Below are 15,444 nucleotides of genomic sequence, written 5' to 3' on the forward strand. Positions count from 1 at the left end.
AAAAAAAAAAAAAAAAAAAAAAAAGGAGAAGGTGCATGTGTATATACAAGCACGTGTGCATTTAAGAGAATATGTGTATATGTGTGTGTAAGGGAGAGAATGTGCATGTAATAGCATGTGTGTGTAAGGGAGAGAGTATGTGTGTATATAAGGGAGTGTGTCTGTGTAAGGGAGAGAGTTTGCGTGTATAAGGGAGAAAGATTGTGTATGAGCGTGTTTCAGGCAGGAAGAGGTTTTTGGTACTGTCTGTGTGCTCTGTACTGGTTCAAATTATGTACAAAGGTCGAGGTAGCAGGCAGAGCCACTTGGCATCAGTAGTCTGTGACCCCTAGATTCTTGGGGTGGTGTAGGAGGAGTGAGATAGCAGCAGCCAACAGGGCAGCTGCTCCGAGGCCACTTTGCAATGCCTCTCTCTGTTCATCCCATTTCTTTCTCTCAGGGATGCAGTGTCCTCAGGCTTGTGTCTGTGGTGTACTGTGCCACTTGAAGTCTTCTGCCATGCTGAAGCCTAGGAGGAGCTACCACTGAAGGCTCTGAATGGAGCCGGCAGCCCTGGGGGCTAGGCCTTTCTGAGGGATTCTCAGAGTCTCAGTGACACACTTAGGAGCTTTGACCACCTCAGCCTGTCTGGGCCTCTCTGCAGTCCAGCGGTCCCCTGTGGAGACAGGCTGCATGGCACATGGCAGTGTACAGGCTGAGAGCATTTGAGTGTGAGTGCACAGGTGACTGTGGCCTGTGGTTTTCTCCTCTGGTGCTCTCTGCTTGGTTGTTACCATCCTTCTGCCTTCCTCCCGAGAGCTGCAGGTCTCTTCCTTTTTCCTGAGGTTGGCATAGTATACCCGCCCCTCGAGGTCTCGTGCAGATTGTGTACATCTGCCAGATGTCCTTTTGATAGAAAGACATGCTTTTCTTTCTTTTGTCTTTTAACACAAAGATTTATTTTATTTCTTTTAATTTTCTATCTGTATCTGTGGGTTAGGGTATGTGCAAGTGATTGCAATGCTGACAGAGGCCAGAAGAGGGCAGCATTCCTTGGAGCTGGAGTAGCAGGCAGTTGTGAGTCATGATGTGGGGACCCGGAACCAACCTGGGACCTTCTGGAACTGCAGTATACACTTGGCCAGAGAGTCATCTCTCTAGCTTCATGGTTTCGTTGGTGTCAGTGAGTTTAATTTCTTTTTTTTTTGTCCTTTCTTCCATTCCTTCTTTTTTCTTTCTTCTTTTCTTTCTTTTTTCTTTCTTTCTCTCTCTCTTCATTTTTAGATTAGTGTGTGTCTTTGTTTCTTTTCCTGTTGCCGTGATAAAACACCCTAGCAAAAGCAATAAGGTGGAAAGGGTTTATCCTGACCCACAATTTGCTGTTACTGTCCATTGTGGTGGCTGAATGAAAATGAAGGTATGTCAAATTGCATCATCACAGTCAGGAAGCAGAGAGAGAAATGTTGGTGTTCCATTAGCTGTTTCTTTCTTCTACAGTTAAGGGCTGAAGCCTAGAGAATGGTGCTGCCCATTTTTGGGATGGCGTCATGCCACCGGCTAACCTAATCCGGTAATCCTTCATACCACTGCTAACCTAATCCGGTAATCCCTTGCAGGGCTGCTTAGAGGTTTGCCTCCTAGGTGATTGTAGGTCCTGTTAAGAGGTACATCTGCTGTCACAGTTGTACCTCCCCCTGACTCAACACCCCAACACTTTACCTTTAAGCCATACTTGTTTTTAAACATCTCATTTCCATAGGCTCATAGCCATCTCATAAAACAAACTGTGTTCACTCCACCTTCAGAAGTCCCCAGTCTTTAACATTCCACCATCATTAAATGTCTAAAGCCCAATTCTTATCTAAGATGCCAGGCAACTTCTTCATCATGAACCTGTAAAATAAAGTCTCATACTCCCAAACATATAATGATATATTATAATAAGGAGAAGAGTGAAGTCATAGCAAGAAATATCTAAAGCAAGACCAAACTATCAGGGTAAACACCAGATCTCTCAGCTCCATGTCCAGTATCAGGGATCCACAGAGCAGCCAAGAGCTTAAAAGCCCCACCCAGCTCTTGCCCTCAGCACACTTAGCCTCTCTCTTAGGTCACATTTACTCGATGCCGGTACCTTTCCTTGGTGGATGTCCCATGGTCCTAGCTTCTCCAATATCCTTGGGTCTCCATTGCACCATCATCTTCATCTCCTGAGCTGCACACAGGGGCCTTAAGGCCCCCTTGCAGGGAATGTTACACAACCACACAGTCTGGCTTGGGTGGCTTTCTGGAAGCCTGGTGCAAGCTTCCGCGACCTACCCACTCTTGCATATTTCTTATCTAGGAAACCATATGGATGGCCCTGCTCAGTTCTGCTGCCAGTGTGAAAGGTAGCCTGACGTCCTTGGTGTCCAGCTGTATCAGCTTCTGTGTCCTGACCCTGGGGAGACAGGGCCCTTGGCAGTAGGCAGGGAACCCCCACAGCTGCACTCTCAGCCTTTGATGGACAGGTCTTGCCCTCAGAGCGATTTTCTCTTTTCCTGGTGCATCCACGGACTTTCTCTCTGACAGTCATGGCCTCTATTCAACTGTCTTGGCTGTAACTTTTAGCTTCCTTGGATTATTTTCCTTTTTGACAAGTCACACATTTAAAAATATCTTTATGGCTGGGCAGTGGTGGCACACACCTTTAATCCGCGCACTTGGGAGGCAGAGGCAGGTGGACTTCTGAGTTCGAGGCCAGCCTGGTCTACAGAGTGAGTTCCAAGACAGCCAGGGCTACACAGACAAACCCTGTCTTGAAAAAACAAACAAACAAACAAAATCTTTATGTCTAAGTTTTACTGTTTTGTTTTACTGTGGCCCTGTACACATGCAGTAAGCAGGCATGCTGCAGCCTAATGCTCTTCTGTCTTAGAATGTCCTCCACCAAACAAATTAATCCATGACCTTTGAACTTTAAACTCAAGACACACGAAGCCAGATTCTTTTTGAGAATCCGTAGAAGTTAATGTCTGGGTTCTCCCCGCCCCAGGCTCCCAGAAATAAGACTCAGACTCAAAATAAATTTACAAATACCTTGGCCATATAGCTGGGCTCTTCTTCTCTGAGTAGATTGTAACTAAAATAACCCATTTATTCTAATCTACATTCTGCCACGTGGCTGGTTACCTGTGCTCAGGTACCATGCGTCTGGCACCTCACATCTTCCTGGGTGAATCTCCCACCCTGGCTCTATCCCAGAATTCTTTCTGCCTTTTAGGTGTCCCACCTTCTATTCTACTGTTTCCTATAGGCCATAGATTTTTAAATTGACAGGTGATGCATCCATACTATACACAGGCCATTTTCTCCTAAGAGTCTACATGCATGGTCCACAGTCCAGCCCCAGATAGAGCCCTTGTTCTCTCTAACGAGCAGGGCCTCCCTTGTCCAAATTTCTGTCAGCATTCTTGTCTTTCACTAGCATAGCTTAAGCTCCACCCACAGCATTCAAGGCTTTTCCGCCTCAAACCTCTGAACTCTTTCTTCCATGTTCCTCCTTTAAATCTGTCCTAAAGGCCTAAGAGCCTAGTGGTCAGGCTTATCACAGCAACACCCCCACTCCCTGGTACCACTTTTTCTGAATTAGATATGTTTCCTGTTGCTGTAATAAAAGCAACTTAAGAGAGAAAAGGTTAGTTTCGGCTCATGGTTCAAGGTTACCGTCCATCCCGGCAGAAAGCATGGCATCAGAAACTTGAGGTATGGGACCGTATTACATCTGCACTCAGAAAGCAGAGAGAGAGAGAGAGAGAAAGAGAGACAGAGAGAGAGAGAGAGACAGAGAGAGAGAGAGAGAGAGAGAGAGAGAGAGAGAGAGAGAGAGAGAGAGAGAGAGAGAGAGAGAGAGAGAGAGAGAGAGAGAGAGAGAGGGAGGGAGGGAGGATGGCTGGTGCTCAGCTTGCTTTCGCCTTTTTCCACAGCTCAGGATTCAAGCTCAGGGGATGGTGCCTCTCAATTTTAGGGTATGTCTTCCAATCTCAGCTAACCTAATGGAGAATCCCAGAAGCTAACCTAATCAGCCAGTTTCTTACAAGTGTGCCTGAAAGCTTGTCCTCTAGGTGACCCTAAATCTCGTCATGCTGACACTATTAACCATAACAGTGGTTTATGCACGTTGTCTATCCAAGGTAATTCTATATTTTAGATTCTTCTGGAATTTTTTCTCTGCCTATAAATAGCCTGTGTAGAATCCAGAATTCAGAATCAATCCCTACCTGCCTGCCTCCCGACCCCAGACGGGATGGAACCCTGGCCAGGAGCATGCTCGGTCTCTGTCCTTGGCCCTGTGAGCCTCAACCACAGTGTGTGTTCTTAGCTGTCATGAGGTTCCCAGGGTCCAAGCATGTGTTGTTCCTCATCAGCCATGGTCATCATTCCTGCTGCACTTATGTAAAAAGCCTGCAGCTTTCACTAGTTCTTTGCCTCCCTCAGGGCCCTCTCCTGATAGGATGACACTGCAACTTGCTTCTCACTGACTGAGAAGCGCAGTGGAGCCACTGGGCAGGGGAGGGGGCTGAGGGTCAAAGGAGTACTGTAGCTCCCCAGACCTGTGTGAACCAGGCAGGGCTCAGTATACTGGCTCTCCTGTACTCCCATCCGTGGCTTCAGCTCTCCCACAAACACTAGGAGCCCAGGTTGCTGTCTGCTAGGCATTGTGACAGGGTAACCATAGAAACAGCCATTCACGAGTCCTCAAAATAGACAGTGATCTCTGCTTTTGACAGCAGAGTCTGCGAGAAGGGTTAGCAGTGGCTGAGCTGTCCAAGGAGAGCAAACCATTCACTGTGCAGAGTCTCCCAAGGTGGAGCCATGGGCACCCCTCTCCTGGCATTGTGCTCTTCCTCAGTGTCCTCACACTATTGCCCTGGAGCCTCAAGAGAGCACACTTCTCAGCGACTTAACACGAGTGCTTTGTGCAGTTGTGGAGGTTGGAGATCTTGGCAGGGTGTGGGAGGGGCGGCTGTGATGGAAGCTTTAGGAGCAGCCGTTCCCCTGTCCTTCCCGGCTGCTAAGGCTACCACACCTTGTCCAGCCCCTAGACAGCCAGCACAAATCTACATCCTGTCCCAAGTTTCTTCATACAGTGGTCTTAAGCAGTGTGGCGGGAAGAAGCCTCTCTGACTGTAAGCTTGGGAGTGAGGCCCGGAGCTTCCCCAGGTATGCTCTTAGCATAAGGGGTAGTGTGACAGAAGATGGGGGAGAGGGAGCTCTGAGACTCAGAAATGGGGGCCAGAGCATGTCAGTTCTTCATGGGCCACAACTAGGGACACATTTCACTCTGTCTCATGGGGATTGGTTGTATGAGGCTGAGCAGGGAATGAACAGTTGTTACACATTAGTCAGTGAGCATTATTGAATCCGGTTGACTAGCACTTTCATCTGGCTGGGCCACTGTTGGGGGCTTTATGTGCCTGGAGAGGAAAGATCTGTCCTGAGCCTCTTGGGAACTGTGGCCAAAACTCTTCTTCCAATGAGGCAGTGGGCAGAGCTATCACTCAGTGGTTTCCTGAGGCTGGCTCTGCAGGCTGGTGATGCTTAGGTGGTAACTGGCTACCGGCACCAACGCTCTCTTCCCACAGAGCCCAGGGAGTTAATGCCAGCCCAAAGTGGTCCTACCAGGGCCCCTTTGGGGCGTGACTAGCCACAGGTGTCTGATACACATATACAAAAGCATCCACTCTTGGCCTGAAGACCCAGGACCAGTTAGTACCAGATCCACATCAGAATCTGCCCTAGAGGCAGAAAATGTCCAGCACATCAGATAACCAAGACACTTTTAGGCTTGTGCTCTGAACTGCCAGTAGGGGGCAGCAGAGAGTATGCAGCAAGCAGAGCTCTGAGATCTGCTTGTGGATTCCCTCTCAGTCTTGGGTTTTCTTGGGTATTAAATGGGGGTAATTAGGCTACCACCCTGAAGGTTTTATTAGGGGATTAAGTGAAGTCGTTCACAGCACTACAGTAAATACTCAATTAACACAGTTCCCACAAGGGAGCCCTTCCAGGAGCTGGCTTTTTCTACTTAGAAGGTCCTTAGAGCCCAGGATCTTGGTAGGTGTTTAGGGGAAGGTTTAATGAATGAATCAATGATGGTACAGACAGGCAAAACCCAGGTGGATACAGCCGGTTCTGGTTCTGACTGGGCAGGACAGTCAATGACAGCTGCCGATTCTTCCTCCACAGTCTTTGAAGAGCCCGAGGACCCCAGCAACCGCTCCTTCTTCTCAGAGATCATCTCCTCGGTGTCCGATGTGAAGTTCAGCCACAGTGGGCGCTACATGCTCACGAGGGATTACCTCACGGTCAAGGTCTGGGACCTGAACATGGAGGCGAGGCCCATAGAGACCTACCAGGTGTGTATATAGAAGTCTGGCAGCCTCGGGTCTGTCTCTCCATGTGGTGTGAGATCGCCCAGGAACCCCCCCCCTTCCTTGTACCGACAACCCACAGGGCTGCCCAGCCACAGGGGCTTTCTTTCCGTGGTGCAGTGTAGATGAAACTGCGGAGAGCCTTTGGGGTATCGGAGGGGGCCTCCGCATGGGGCTGTCATCTGCATCTAGAACCCCGACTTCTGGGGGAAGGAGGGGAGGAAGGAACAAAGGTATGTAGTCAGGCCTGAAGTTGGGGTGCAGATGCAACTCCCAACATCCACAGCCTTACCAGTAAGTGGGTAAGCATGACCCTCACCCTAAACCTCTGTGTGTGAATTGTGTTCAGTGGTAGTGTGGAAGATGAGTCTAGATCTTTGGGGTGTTTTTTTGGAGCCAGTGTGCAGAGTGAACCCCTGAACACCTCTGGGGAAACTTTATTCATCCTTCCGCCAGATCTCTTGGTGGGACACAAGGACAAAGACGGTTTGCTATTAAAATAACGGATGTGAAGTGCAGCTTGTAGGTGTCTGGCAAGGGAGCAGGGCTTCCTGGAGGCAGCTGCATTTGTGCAGAATCCTAACGGTGGTGTAGAATTTGGATTGGCAGCTACAGGCTCAGGTGCACCACTAGAAACCCCAGGCCCAGCCCCAGGGCTGTATCTGTGTGTCCACACACGTGCCTATCACCTGTTCTGTCCTGCTCCAGCAAAGAAAGCACTGACTACCAGCTGCGCAGTGTCTTAGTCAGGGTTCCTATTCCTGCTCAAAACATCATGACCAAGAAGCAGGTTGGCGAGGAAAGGGTTTATTCAGCTTACACTTCCATGTTGCTGTTCATCACCAGAGGAAGTCAGGACTGGAACTCAAGCAGGTCAGGAAGCAGGAGCTGATGCAGAGGCTATGGAGAGATGTTCCTTACTGGCTTGCTTCCCTTGGCTTGCTCAGCCTGCTCTTTTATAGAACCCAAGACTTCCAGCCCAGGGATGGCACCACCCACAAGGGGCCCTACCCCCTTGATCACTAATTGAGAAAATGCCCCACAGCTGGATCTCATGGAGGCACTTCCCCAACTGAAGCTCCCTTCTCTGTGATAACTCCAGCCCGTGTCAAGTTGACACACAAAACCAGCCGGTACATGCAGACAGGGACAGTGGGAAATTGGAGAGTGACAGAGGAGTCTCACCTCAGTGGTGGCAGTCCCAAAGCTCAGCACTGCTTGCTCCCCTACCAACACCTAAAGTGTTGTATCCTGGAGGCCAAGCTTCTGGAAGGAGCTTCTAGAAGTCACATGCTCCCCAGACATCTCCGGCTGACCTGACCACCTCTTGTTGGCAGTGAGCAGAGCCTGCGACTCCTCATTTCGCCAGGTCCTACTCTGTATATTCTGAGCAGAGACAGACCCTCTTGTCTCCCTCTGAAAGTGTCCGCAGCTTGAAAGCGAGGCAGAAAACAACCTCCAAGCTGTGAGGTGACTGAGCCTGTGCTTTTCCAGCCCCCACCCCGGGGGCCATCCCAACACTGTGGTCAGCACAGGCTGACCTCTATGGACATTATTGTAGGGAAGGGTGAGTGTGGAGCCTCTGGGCCTCTCAAAGCCTATGGGGCCCAGGTGGAATGGCAGCATAACTATTTTGGGGACCAAGAGTTGGGTCTTTCTGTAAGCTGACCTACAGATTCTAAAATAGCAATAATAATGACTATAACTGCTCGTGTCTTTGGGGGTTGACTTTTGTGTCCCAGAAATTGTGGGCAGTGAGACTGTGCTTGGCCAACTTGCAGTACTTGTCAAGTGAGGGCTATTTCATGCCATCAAAAGGAGTCTTGGGAGACTGGAGAGGAGGCTCCATGGTTAAGAGCACTGGCTGCTCCTCCAGAAGACCCAGGTTCAATTCCCAGCACCCACATGGCAGCTCACTACTGCCTGTAACTCCAGCTCCAGCGGGTCTGACACCTTTACACAGATACACCTACAGGCAAAACACCAGTGTACATAAAGTAAAAGTAAATAATTTTAAAGAGGAGTCTTTGAGTAGGCTTGCAGGAGTGGGATTATCCCAAGACATTATTATCCTCAACCCATGGTTCTTGAAGATACTGATCCCTAGACATGGAGCATCCTCATGGCAGGCCCAGCAAGCCTGGTGTTTATTCTTTCTCAGAAATGCAGCTGAAGCATTTTCTTCTGCCACCAGGGAGCCAGCAAGGCTTGGCACACAGGAGAAGAAGCTACCACACCTGTGGTCAGACCTGCTAAGCACAAGGAGATAAAAACATGAGGTCCCTGCCTTCTGGCAAGGCTGGCAGTACCAGAGGGCCCTTTGGCTTTGGCCAGTGCACTGCATCCCATAGGGTGCTGGATCCAGGGATCAAAAAGAGTTAGAGCCTTGGCTTCATCTTAGGTCCCAGGCAGGTGGGACCAGGGTGATGGTGACACAGCCTGGTAGGACTGTGAGCCAAAGTCTGGGGCAGGAGGAGTGGTCCCCAGGCTGTGGATAGGCAGTGCCCACCCTTTCCCGCCTCACTGATGACAGCCTCTCCAGTCTCTGAGCTGTGAACACCTGCTCCCTCATGCTATCCCTGTAGTCCGCAGCTCGGAGTCAGCTGTGCTCACAGGACTATGTCAAGACTATCATCCATCCTGTAGAGGTGTCAGGGCGATTGTCCATCACTAAGCTTGTCCCTCTTCTCACCAGGTCCATGACTACCTGCGGAGTAAGCTCTGTTCCCTGTATGAGAGTGACTGCATCTTCGACAAGTTTGAGTGTGCCTGGAACGGGAGTGACAGGTGAGCAGGCCACAGGCACGCAGCCTCAGACACCCTGCCTTGCCCCTCACCCTTCACACCAGGAGGGAGTTTGCCTGAGTCCATCACTAAAAGACTACACTTTGCCTGGTCAAGGTGAGGAAGGTATGGGAGGTCTCTTCCCTTGCAGCCAGAACTCTTAGACTCAAGTCCAAGTCTAGGAAGTGAGCCTCTCTTCACCCCAGTGACTGATGCTGGCACTCACTTTGACACCCTCCCCTACCTTGTCCCAGGATGCTGTGGGATTTTAAGTCAGGAGCAGCCAAGTGCCTCCCACTCCTTGGGCTCTCAGATGAGGGCATTACCCCAGCATCTCCATGCCTAGACAGGCAGGCACTGGACCACCACACCTTCCTCCTCCCATCACTGTGGCAGCCCCATGCTGGTCCTCTGGGGCTCACTTGAACTAATGACCAAGTTGTGATCTACCTCTCCCACCCCACAGCCTGAGACACAGCCCTTAGGGCAAGTCACAGACTCCGGTATTGCCTGGGCCCAGCACAGTGGGTGTAGACAGGCCCATTGCATCCTTCATTTCCCCTGCTGGACCCAAAGGCCTGCCTCTCTGTGTGCCCTTCCCTCCACAGTTCAGAAGGTTTTCTGTTAGGAGGCGGGACATTGCTTTTCTGTCCCCACATACAGACCTCAGGCTCACTTAGTCACATGTGACTTTCCAATGTAGAGACTGGTGGGTGGCCTCTTAGGGTCTTCTGTGGCTGAATGGCCCTGTATCCTGCTGCCCAGATGAGCAGAGGAGCATAACACCAGGCATGTTTTTGTATCAGAGACTCTATGGCATCCACTCCCTCCCCACTGTCCCTGTCCCTCCATCGGTAGTTGTAAAGTGGTGACATGAGAACCTCAGCCCAAGCTCCCCACCATCCGGGTATGCATCCAGGTGTACATCCAGGTGTGCATCCAGGTGTTTATCCAGATGTGCATCCACACGGGTGGCATCTGCTTTGCCCTGTGCCCAGGTGGGTGGGACACTCCAGAGCTTCTTAGGCAGCCGGTAGTAGTGGCTGTGCTCAAGGTTGAGGCTGTCAGTAAGGATGGAGATGCTCAGGCAAAAGACCACTAAAAGGGAGCCACTCTGAGCAGGTCTGGCCCCATGAAGTGTCTGCTATCATCCCAAGATGTTCTGCAGAGGCTCTGAACAAGAACCATGCTGAGAAGAGGGACCACAGCTGTGTGGTGGTCCATAGTGTTCACTGAAGGCCAATAAGAAGGCAAGATAGAGCTCTGGTCTGAGGCAGGGCAGGCAACCAGGCTTCAGCCTCAGTCTGACCACTCCCAGGAGTTAGGGCCCCCGTGGCTATCCCCCAGGAAGCCATACCCACTTAGGATCCTCCAGTGAACACTGGGAGTGCCAAGCCTTGTTAGACTTGCAGGTGAGATAGTGCCATAAAAAGGTGACTCCAACCCTAAGGGATATTAGGGTAGGTGGCTTAAGGTTGCCACCCACTGCCTCAACTTTATTTTGCCACCAGGGGGCGCGTGTAAGCAGACAAAATCGCTGCAGCCTGTGATGGAGCCCCAGCACTAGGGATTAGCACCCTGATTCTGCCTGACACTTCCCTTAGGTCTACTCCACCCCTTATTTTCTTCCTCCACATCTACTCTCTCTGACCCTGGATCCTGCTGAAGCACATTCCACCTAGCTTGCTCTGCTGTCTTCTCTAGGATGCTGCCTTGGTCTTCTCTGCCTTGCCCCACAGGCTCCTGGGCTTTTCCTCCTGTAACTTGCCATTTATGATATGATAAGTTCTCATTGACTCTGTACTTCTTCCCCCATCACCAGCAGCAGGAGAGACCTCAGAAGGGTGTCCAGGCAATGGTTGTCCATGTTTCTGGCCCGTGAAGAGTGATCTTTACTCTTCTTTCTGCCTCTGATTCCCCTAAGCTTAGTCTGTCAATGGGCAGAGACTTCAATGCCTGCATCCCAGGAACCCAAGGCTAAGTGGAGAAATTCCCCATCCTTTACCAGCAGAAGGCGGGTCACTGTGATATATCAACCCTAGTGGTACCTGCATCCCCATCCCAGCAGCCTTGGATGGAGGAGCAGGGTCCTGATCATTTACTCTCCAGCTAGGGACACATGGATTTGCCTTAGTCAGCCCTCAGGAAAGTGGCTTCATGTGGTCTTGTGCCAGTGTCTTGGGGAGACACTCATACACACACATACACCCATACATACACACCCATACACACATACACACACACACAGACACTTACACAAACCCATACACAAACACACACATATACACAAACACACACATATACACACGTACACAGACAAATACACATACACATACCCATACACACACATATACACAAATATACACATGCCATACACAAACACATACACAAGCACACATACCAATATACAAACACATACACACACACACACACACACACACACACACACACACACACACTCACACCAAGTGTTGGGTCCCTCTTGGCAGTGGTATTCTGTGCTCTACACATACGGGACTGGTATAGGCTTATCTTCTTCTTCACCCACTAAAATGGTGTGAATATCCCCTCCTCTGTGTCAATCAGCCTCTTCCTCCTCCCCTCCCCATAGCTTTTCCAGCCTTCCATAGAACCAACCCCAAATCCTTCCTTTAGGCCCAGGCCTGCTTCCTAAACGTATCATGGTGATACATGCTCGGTGCCTCCCTAGATAAAGTCCCTGGTTAGGAGAGGAGCAGAAAGTATGGGGCAGAAGTCTATCTCTGGGGTTCCCTTGCCTGCTGTGGTCTTTGCCTCACCCCATAGCTCTGGAGTGTCCTTGTCCCCTCTCTCCTCCCACATGGACCCCTCTTCTTCTCTTGCCAGTGTCATCATGACAGGGGCCTACAACAACTTCTTCCGAATGTTCGACCGTAACACCAAGCGGGATGTGACTCTGGAGGCCTCGAGGGAGAGCAGCAAACCCAGAGCGGTGCTCAAGCCAAGGCGCGTGTGTGTGGGTGGCAAGCGGCGGCGTGATGACATCAGTGTGGACAGCTTGGACTTCACCAAGAAGATCCTGCACACAGCCTGGCACCCAGCCGAGAATATCATTGCCATCGCAGCCACCAACAACCTGTACATCTTCCAGGATAAGGTCAATTCTGACATGCACTAGCTGGCCTCAGTGGCCCTCCCAGTAACCTCTGTAAGAGGACAGGATGAGTGTGGTGGCCACTGTGGGGACACGAGTCCCTAGGCTGGAGTCGGCTTGGATGCTAATTGCCAGTTTAAACAAAGGAAAGGAAGGAGCCTCAGTTACAGGTGGATAAAATGGATGTGCCTGGTGGGCCTCCATCCAGGGCTCCTTTGTTTACGGTCCTCCTGTCTCCGGCTGGGCCTTTCATTATTATCAGGACTTTCTTCACGTCCAGGGTGGGTTGGTTCCTATCAGGGAAAGTCAAGCTGGTCCATGCTGAGGCTCCAGAGGAAGAGTGAAGTTCACAAGGCAGTCAGGATCTACAGATGCTCAAGGGAGCCAGCCATGTACCCTGGCTCAGAGCTGCTACTTCATGTTGGATTTTGAACGGAGAATTCTCACTGAGTGCTGGCCGTGACAGCTTGTCACTTGGGTGTTTGGGATGTCTTTCCATATTCGAGGTGCCAGGCCAGGGGCAGGTTCTGAGAAGCAGAGCCAAAGTCGTAGGGTTAATCATGAGGCAGGGCCTGGTTCCTTGGGTGGCTTTTCCACGCTGAGGCAAGTCCTGAGAAGCAGACCTGGGGACCCTTTGTGGCTGTAGCCCTCACCTCACTGCCGTCCGTTTGTGAGTGCCCACTGCACGCTGGGCATGGTGCTCAGCCCACAGTGGCTGTGGCTGGATCCCCGCAGCCCACTTTGTGGTGGCTTTGCTGTCACCCTTCCATGCTAGCCAGTCATCTCCCCGTGGCCAACAGTGGGTCCTGTCCCTGACTGTAGAATCCTCACGCCCATGAGACAGGTGTGTCTACTCATTTCCATAACTCCCAGCAGAGATCCAGGTTCTGCTGGGGCTGGGGGTGTAGTCACCATCCCCTCTGAACACAGGAGGGAACCAAGGCTCTGAGCAGAGAAATAGGGTGCCTAGGGAGTCACACCCTGAGGGCTGAGTTGGTGTCCCATTTCCAACCCACCACACTGGTGACTGGTTTTCAAGCAGCATTCCAAGGGAAGGTTTCAGAAGGGAAGCACCTTCAAGTCGTGCATTCAGTGCAGGCGTGCTGGTAACAAGATGACACGAGAGAGAAGATGGAGAAGAGTGACATCCTCCCAAGATGCACTTCACCGACATTATACCTGCAGCTTTCTCCTCGCCCTTCTGGCTGCTCCCCGAGGACGTTGCATGCAGCCAGGCAGCCCCAGAGGACGTTTTCTCAGACCTCCTCAGGGGCACAGGTGAGTGGCCATTCATAGGGACACACCCCGCTCCATCCTCACTCCTGACATCCCAGAACTGCAGGGCTTGGAGGTTTGACTCTGGAAGTAGAGAGCAGAGAGGCTTTAGTTTTTACAACACAGACTGCCACCCAGGGAACAGAAGGGACGGAGCTTTTTTTTTTCTCAGTGGATCAAGGTATCCTTGTGTGTGTCAAAGCACAAACCGCATGCACACTCACTTCTGGCCATGTATTTACACAGAAACTGGGTCCATTACATTTTTTGGCTTTTTTTTTTTTAAGTCAACGTGAATGAAGAATGTTTATCACTGTAAAATTCAGGCGCTCTGGACAGTATTATATGTACATATTGACCCTGGTTCAAGTTAGCAATTAAAAGATTGGCAACTTTCCCCTCTTGTAAAGAAGTTGAAGAATGTGGCCAGTTGTATATAAATCCCATTGAAGCCAAAATCCTGGTGAGAGGGCCTTACACACTGGCCTGGATCTCTGGCACACCCATCTGCCTTTGCGGTTTGGCGGTAGAGAAGATTCGCTTTGGGAGCTGGAGGCTGCTATGAGGTCATAGGTTTCAAGCATAACGTCTTCAAAGTCAAATCTTACACGGTCTTCAAAAGGAGGGGTCTTGCACATGGCCCTAGTTTCCAGACTTCTGTTTTAAATGTCGGGTACCAAAGTAGAAAGGAAAAAGAGAGACAGAAAAAGATCTCAGAAGAAAAACATATGTCTTTGGGACCCAAAGAAATCACCCAGGTTCAGAGCGGACTGCTAATAATAATAATACGTGTATTGGTGGAGGAAAAAGTGTGGAGGGGGGAGGGGCGGTGTGAGAAATCGCAGAAGGACCAGAGCCTTGCAAGCCACCGACTTTGCCACTTTACTCTGCTTAAGTTCTCTGGTCTTGAGTACGTGGCATTTCCCATAATCATTGCGACATTGTTGGGGTTTTGAATTTGTTTCCTTCTGCTTTGATTCTTCTCTGAGGGTGAAGCCCTTGGAGGGTGTTGGGTATATATGTGCTGGTAACATAGTCAGGCCCAGTCACTTGGGGTTCTGTGGCTCATAGGTGCATTCTTTTTTTCTTCGGTGTCTCACAAATTATCCAACTGTTGAATAAAATTATAAATATGTTAATACCAGCTTTTTCCAATAAAATAACAAATGTTACATCTAAGACGAGGCTCCGAAGGCTGCTGATTAGTGAACTGACCTGGATGGGAGCAGCCACTGGGAGCCAATGGGGTGGACAGGGCAGAGAGCAGCTCCCATCAAGACTGGGCTGTGTCTAGCTGTGTCTTTTTGGCTCCAGCCCTAACCCGGATGAAGGAGGAAATAGAGTCAGTGTGGACACCAAGTTTGTCAGTGCATGGAGGAAGGGTCCCCAGATAGTACCCGCAGAGCCCAGTGCCTGGCATGTGTTTCATAATGGGTGGCCTGTCTCCCTTTGCAGCAGGTGTGTATAACTCACCACAAACCAAGGTAAGGCAGCTGAGACTCAGACACAAGCATTAGCCTAATATCCCAGTTGCATGTGCTATCTGGGGCTGGCCTCGACTCTAGCGCCCCCTGGTGGCCTCATCCTGCAGAGGCCGCAGGTTCTGGGATTGGACGTCTGGTTGGAAGGTGACCACTACGTGGGCCACTGGACTGTGAGGAAGTCAGGGCTCCCCTCCCCCCTGCTGTATTCCCTGCCCCCCAGACCTCTCCAAGGCCTTTTATGGTAAGGAGGGAGGCCGAGGTGGAGCTACAGCTGCAATTTATCTACAGCCTCTAGGATGAGAAGGCCACTTCCTGGCTGTGCGTCAGTTGGCTAACCTCTGACTCACGTGTGTAAACTGAGCTTGGCTCCTTAGGACCT

General features: G+C 50.6%; 1 protein-coding gene across 4 annotated transcripts in view; it reads left to right on the forward strand.

The window, feature by feature from the left end:
- The window catches only part of Ppp2r2c (protein phosphatase 2 regulatory subunit Bgamma), an 89,677-nt gene extending 74,917 nt beyond the window's left edge, over nucleotides 1–14,760 (forward strand). For all 4 annotated transcript variants that reach the window (XM_031341895.1, XM_031341894.1, XM_031341896.1 and 1 more), the window contains exons 7-9: nucleotides 6,205–6,374; nucleotides 9,085–9,176; nucleotides 12,039–14,760. In XM_031341895.1, coding sequence (XP_031197755.1) covers nucleotides 6,205–6,374; nucleotides 9,085–9,176; nucleotides 12,039–12,330 — 554 coding nt within the window. In that variant the 3' untranslated portion in view covers nucleotides 12,331–14,760. The remainder of the gene's footprint in view (nucleotides 1–6,204; nucleotides 6,375–9,084; nucleotides 9,177–12,038) is intronic.
- The last annotated feature ends 684 nt before the right edge of the window (nucleotides 14,761–15,444 follow it).

This window comes from Mastomys coucha, unplaced genomic scaffold (assembly GCF_008632895.1).
Source record: "Mastomys coucha isolate ucsf_1 unplaced genomic scaffold, UCSF_Mcou_1 pScaffold22, whole genome shotgun sequence".
NCBI classification, from domain to species: domain Eukaryota; kingdom Metazoa; phylum Chordata; class Mammalia; order Rodentia; family Muridae; genus Mastomys; species Mastomys coucha.